The 6,901-nt window shown below is 42.8% G+C and overlaps 1 protein-coding gene across 1 annotated transcript; it reads left to right on the top strand.

Moving 5' to 3' along the window:
- The first annotated feature begins 404 nt into the window (after positions 1–404).
- LOC104615797 (janus kinase and microtubule-interacting protein 3-like) lies at positions 405–5,860 on the top strand. Its single transcript, XM_010288515.1, has 3 exons — positions 405–539; positions 4,524–5,073; positions 5,541–5,860. The coding sequence occupies exons 1-3, from the start codon at positions 405–407 to the stop codon at positions 5,858–5,860; spliced, it is 1,005 nt and encodes a 334-aa protein (XP_010286817.1).
- The last annotated feature ends 1,041 nt before the right edge of the window (positions 5,861–6,901 follow it).

Below are 6,901 nucleotides of genomic sequence, written 5' to 3'. Positions count from 1 at the left end.
GGGGACGGTGCTTGGACGTGCCTCCCGCACATCCCCATCCTCTGCACTGCGTGAATTCCAGCACAAATGAAGTGCAAGATTGAAATGACTTGCTCTAGACAGGTGCAAACCAAAATGTTATTACACCTGAGCTCTGTCCAGCCCTTACTTAATCCAGGGAAGACACGCTTTAGCTAGCTGACATCTACCTCATGCTTTCTAGAAATGTCTTGTGTCTCACCATGCTCTTGGTGGGTATTGCGTCACCTGCTGGGCTCCAGCACTCTGACAGTGGTTATGTGATTTCCCTCCTTCCAGGCAAGTAAGAAAATGTAGTGGGACGGAGGCAAGGACAAGAAGCCCCGAGCGAGCGCTGGGACGAGGGCCTCCGGGCGGGACTCCCCTCCTTGCCGCGCAGCCTCACCATGTCCAAGAAGGGCGCCAGCAGCCGAGCTAGGGGGGAGAAGCCGGACGCCTTGGCCGCCTTGCAGGCTGCCAATGAAGAGCTCAGGGCCAAGCTCACTGACATCCAGATAGAGCTCCAGCAAGAAAAGAGTAAGGTGTGCATCTTTTCCTTTCCTACCCCCGTTAATTAAAATAAAGATAGTCTGTTGTTTCTGACTGCTAACCACTCTTTGTGCCACTTGTAGCTGACTTACTTGTACGCAACTTCAACATTAAATCAGCGTACATGTTCCTGGAGCTAACCTTCTGTGGGAAAATGAGGCAATCCCTTTATTGCAGACTTTTAAATTTTCTCCTTGTATTCAAAACATGTATATGGGACAAAAATTCCACATTTCTGCAAGTGAGGGTGCTTCAGCAGTATGGCTCTCAGTGCGAAAGCCGAACAGTGAGGTTGGCCAGTCCCGGGGCTGGCAGGACTCGGCTGTGGGCAGCACGCTTGCTCCTGCCATCCAGGAAGAAATGAAGTTGAAAAATCACATGGCTAAATGCCAGCAAAAGATCTGGAAAAACAAATATCTGCTCAAAACAGATGCTACAATCGTGGTGGTGGGCTGAAAGCTGTCCATGTCTTTTGTTTCTCTCGCTAGAACTTTTTCTAGTAAATACTTACCTATTTACAAGGATGGCTACATTGAAGGTTTTGAATGCAATTTTGTGTTGTTCAGAAATTCTCTTTGCTGATTCTGCTCTTTCACGTTTACACTATTTTCATTTGGATTTTATGCTCAAAATCCTTCAAACTGGCTGCATACAACTTTCAGATGTACAGTAATGAGCTGTACAGCCTCAGCTCTGCCTGCCCCTCTGCTGAAGTTTAAGGAGCCACAGTTTCATGCTGAGTCTTTGAAAGAGCAGCAGGTGATGCAGCTTGAGCCTCAGCTTTAAGAGCTTTCAGCCATAGCCTTCAGACCACTTCTCAGTGAGGGCATGAAAAATTAATTTGCTTTTCCTTAATCCCCCAAATTAGTTTTCACTGATAAACTTCGGGGTTTTTTGATTCCAGAATGCTAGTAGAGACATGCCTTAGCATGCAGGGACAGTATGATAGTCTGCATTTTTCCATTCATTTGCATCGTTATTAGACATTGTAGACTATGAATCTGATTTTTAAGGAAACTTCTATGGGGATGTATGTTAAGGGAGAAGCCGCTGCCCGAGCATTCACACACCAGTCAAGGAGTTGCAGACGCACCACCCGAGACTTTAACTGCTAGGACCAGCGTCCCTCCGCAGCAGGCGGCTCCAGCGAGCCGATGGTGCACCTTTCGACTCCTCACACGCACACACTCAGAGTCGCTCGCTCTTGGGCGCTTCCTCTTCCCTCAGGCTCAACCCGAGGTTTCCCGAAGCAGGATCTCCGACATGACATACGCCAGATGAATTTATTGAGTGGTACAGTGGTGAAGAACAGCTCGAGCTGGATGCCTCTGGAGAGGGATCCTGCACAAAAGAATTTTTGGGCAATTACACCCTTACAATCTAAGTTCCCCTCCCCTCGTGAGGCGGTTTGGTCCAACAGCAACATTTGGGTCTGGGGTCTCCTTGTTCCTCATTGGATCCTTTCACTGTCTCCAGGCAGGCCGTTCTTTTTCTTTTCACGAGGAGGCAACTTCTACGGGTGGATGTGGCTATCTTATCTCTCTAATTTACACCGGTTTGGGGGTCTTCCCTCATGTAACTAAGAGCTCAGTATAAGTTTATCAGCATCTAGGTGACGGTTCACAGCTTGCAGCCTGAGGCTTTTTACTAATGCTATACAATGGATTCTGTTTGAACTAGGAAGTGACTCCTATAACAGTGTATGTATATATTTAAATAGAACATCTATTAATCCTTTCGCTGTGAAGCAGCATTTGCTGTTTTAAGACTGAGGACCCTGTTTTCCTTCCCCCTGTCCTCCCCTGTTCTTTTGATACAACACTTCTCATCATGGCTTCTTTTGAGTTTACAGTATGGTTTTAAATTGAAACATCATTTGACCCTTCTGTGGTCGGATTCAGTTAGTTATTTTTAATGCATAATTCATTGCTGGAAAAGCATCTGATAAAATGCAGTTGCTTGGGGCTTCACAATAGCTTGCATAGGGCTTCTTATGTCTCGCATCTGCATGTGCACACAGCATGGTTTGGTTCTGTGTGCCTGTGTGTGCCAAAATGATGGCTTAGCATCTGGTTTCTCAGGCATTCTTTTGGGGAGTTGTGTGAGAGCTTCTGCAGATATCAAGCTGAAGAATAAAGTAAGGACTCAAACTTACCCCACAAGACACTGGCTAATTCCTAAATGTGCATTATCTTAAATATTAGTCTGTTTCTAGCACCTATTACACACACTTTAGCCTAGTTTCCTTTAGTGTTCGGATATTGGTGGCTCGTTCACTTGGATTTTTTGCTTCTCGCATACATTTATGTTACTTATTTATATTGTGTTAACTCATGCTTTTTAGGGCATGGAATTGGGAAAATTAAAGAGTCCATAAGATTGCAAGGGCTTATTATTTTATTATAAAAATAGAGTATGATGCATAAAATCAGTAACTGGTGTTTAGACATTTATCCTCAATAGCAATAATTTGCAAAATGACAATGATACTTTTTTTTTCTCTTTTTCTAAATATGTAGGTATTTCTATTTATGCTTATTTCCAGTGAAAGAAAACAAATTTCTCAAGAGTTCTTTTTCTTATTTTCACAAATTACTTTTTCCTTAGAAGAATTCTCACAGTCCTCCGTAATGTCACAGTTTTTTCTTTACACCTGCGTGGTTTGGTTCTGCAGTGTTCTCATTTGTGAGGCAGGCTTAGGCATATTCTTAGCAAGGAAACCTTATTGTGTCAACTGAGGAAGAAGAATGCATCTTTACTAAATAGAACTGACCTGAACATTTTTTCCCAATAAACATTTCAGTAATTAGTTACAATGTAGTGAATATCCACTTCTTAATTTTAGCATTTAGATACGGGCACAGTCTGTTCTGATGAACATTATAAGGCAATGCAAACAGACATGCACTCCCTGCCTTTGAATAAACCTGCCCAGAGGAGAGGGCCAGCTATGCAAACACAGCAAATGCTACTGCAAATACATGCTGGGAATACTTTCTAGTGCAATACCTGTTATGCAGCAACCACTTCAACAAAAAGCTGAGGTGGGTCATATTTTCCCCTCAGACATAGGATTCTCAGTTGTACCCCAGAAAATTACTGTTGACCGCCTGCCAGCTCTGCTGGCTCTTCTGGTGTGCACGCAGACGTGTAACCTCCCAAGCAGGGCTGTGTAGTCCCTAGTGCAACAGACAGAATTATAGACAGTAAGCTCTACGTTCGTGCCTAACTCAATGCAGTGGTTCACAGCCACCCAGAGGACAGGTTGTATGTTAAGGGTTTTAGGCATTGCCTCTGTTGGTTTCGATTATGTGGAGCTGCAGTGGCTGTATGAGTGACGAGATGAACGCTCACTAGCGCCTCTGGAGAGAGGATGGATCTGTCAGGGCTGAGACAGAGTTGAGCCTGGAGTACTTCTAGTAGATTTAGTAGATTTAGAATCACTTCTATAACCCCAAGTCCTCCTGAGTGTGTTGCTAGATCAGCTGCGTTACTAAAGATCCCCACAGGTACCTGCCAAACCTCAAGTCTTAATGACAGCTGTGACAGTGCATTGGAAGTATTTGTCTAAAATTCTAAAAACACTTATCCCTGTGAAAATGTTTTACAGGGGTTTGTAATGTGTGTTTTCTTCATGCAAAATGCATCAAGAGAGGAAATTTGTCTTTTGTAAGTCTATAGCATGAAGGCTGTGTGGCAGAGCTCAGTGACCCTAGTTTTACCTGGAATCTCCTTAAAAAAGGGATCTTTAATATGTAATAAAGTATTGGATCATAAAGGATAAACAAAATGCCAAATGTGTAGGTCTGCATGTGATAATGCTAACTCACCAGGCTGGGCTTTCACTCTGAAGCACGGAGATACAACACTAAGATCTAATATTGTAAAGTGATCTGTACCATTTTTAGATAATATAATAATGTGTATTAATAATTTTGTTGATTGAAAATACTGTACTTTTTTGATTTTACTTGTAGGTCAGTAAGTTGGAAAGAGAGAAAAATCAGGAAGTTAAGCAGATCAAAGAGCACGAACAGCATAAAAGTACAGTGGTGGTAACAGAGCTCAAAGTCAAACTTCATGAAGAGAAAATGAAGGAGCTCCAAGCTGTTCGAGAAGCACTTTTGAGACAGCACGAAGCTGAACTACTTAGAGTAATAAAAATTAAAGATAATGAAATCCAGAGACTACAGACCCTTCTCAATGCTGTACGTGATGGGGCTCCTGACAAGGTGAAAACAGTGCTGCTCACGGAGGCGAAGGAGGAGGCCAAGAAGGGGTTTGAAGTTGAGAAAATAAAAATGCAACAAGAAATTTCAGAGCTCAAGGGGGCTAAGAAACAAGTGGAAGAGGCTTTAACTATGGTCATCCAGGCTGACAAAATTAAAGCAGCAGAGATAAGGAGTGTGTATCACCTGCATCAAGAGGAAATCAGCAGAATTAAGAGGGAGTGTGAGAGAGAAATTCGTAGACTGGTATGTGTTGCTATCTGCATCTATGTTTTCACTAACGCTTATGTTATTGATAGTAAGTAAATGAAAGTTCAGTGCTGGACTCAGATGAATGGGTAAGGATGGGCATTCAAACTTGTGGAGGTTGCTTCAAATGTGTTTTACTAGTAGAGATGTCAAAATGTTTTTTAAAAACTGTTAGGACATTTTGTAAGGAACTTTTTAATCTGTTTCAGTGCTATTAATATCGTTCACATTTCAGATATCAGGAAGAGACCTTGGGTTATTAGCTGGTTTGGGGAATTCTATGAAACAGTTATGTTTCTTGGACCATGCCTCTATTTCCCCACCATTTCTTCCTTGCTGATCCACCTTGGTCCTTCGCTTTCCCTGCCTTTGCTAGTTCTGGTAAACATCCTGTAGTGCTCTTTCTTCTGCATCCCGTAGTGAGTCCTATACCATGTAGGCAATGACCCCCTTCACTCTGGAAGGTGTTCAGGAAGGGGTTCCTCTCTGTGACTCACCTTGGTGGCTTTCCCCCAGGACAGGCGCTGGTGCTCCTCCTTTGGTGGCCCCGTGAGCAGCAGCTCACCAGGCTCCCGACCTCAATAGGTTACTGGGGTTCCTTACCCGTCATTGCTCATCTGATCCTCACTGGGTCCTTGTGTGTGCTGATCAGCCCTCAGTCACCTAATCAAACCAGTTTTAGTCTCAAAGGCAATAGCTACATGCTTATGGCTTTGGAGTATTCCTCCAGCGTGTTTGGAAACTTGCTGGAGAGGTTAAAATGGATCATGTTGCTTGGAAAAAGGGAGAACTCCCCACGTGAGGGAACTCTTTCCAAGAGGGAAGTCTTTGCATGAGAGTCTGGCAGTCCACCGCCTCTTTCTGGGTTTCGGGATTATTTCTTCTCCCCTGCCATCTCAGACACTTGCCTTATGATTCTGACAGTCTTGTAAGTGCACAGATGATTTGCGTATCCGTTATCTGTTGCTGCCGCTCCCACAGACCAAGGAGCAAATGTAACACCCATACTCTCCTGATGCATATTTTGGGTTTTGTCTTGGTATTTATTTGAAGTTACTATATGTTTGTGTTTGCCATGCTTCTTTCTAGCATTCAGTGTCTCAGTATAAACTCATCCTTGTCTCTTCTAAGCCATTATCCCTTGACTATTATCCAAATCCTAAAAAAAAAAAATTAAAATTCACAATCAGCTTGCAGGCTGTCCCCACGTTAAAGCATGGCAGCATAGCCATGCTTCAGCAAACACCCTGCAGAACCCACTCACCACGGGGTTGGTACAGCATCGGCTGTGTCCTGATGAACCAAAGCGACTGGCACTGACTGACACACCATGCGCTGCTCCGTTACTCAGTGAAGCATGACGTACCCTTTATTTAGCCACCCATTCTCTCAGACTTTAGGTTGGTATGGTTTTTTTTTCCCTCATGGATTATTTTATTTTTATGAAGAGGATATTAAAATAATTTATAACCAACTGATCTATTGATACTGTTCAAATACCCTGCTGTGTAAGTACTTTCTTCTCTAAACATACATTACTAGATGCATTGATTTAATACATCAGAATGAAAGGATGGCTAATGTACATCCTAAATAAACTTGCTGCGCTACATGAAAAGTCCACATTAATGGCCTCTGATGTAGAAGCTATAAAATGAATATGTTCTTAGTTATAAGGAATAGAGTGATTTGATGTTATGTTTTCTAAATTGCCTTTGAAAATCAAACTTTTTTTTAATTCCTGCTTGAAAGAATCAGGTTATCTAACTGTACTAATTAAACTACATGATGCCTTCATTTTACCAAGCCCTGAGTGCTTCCTGAACAGCTTTAAGTACTCTCAGCTCCATTGACTCGACCATAATTGATTTCAGTGG

Source organism: Phaethon lepturus, unplaced genomic scaffold (genome assembly GCF_000687285.1).
Source record: "Phaethon lepturus isolate BGI_N335 unplaced genomic scaffold, ASM68728v1 scaffold6076, whole genome shotgun sequence".
Classification (NCBI taxonomy): Eukaryota; Metazoa; Chordata; class Aves; order Phaethontiformes; family Phaethontidae; genus Phaethon; species Phaethon lepturus.
Note: the sequence above shows the minus strand (reverse complement) of the source record. Positions and strands in the feature narration are given on the sequence as shown.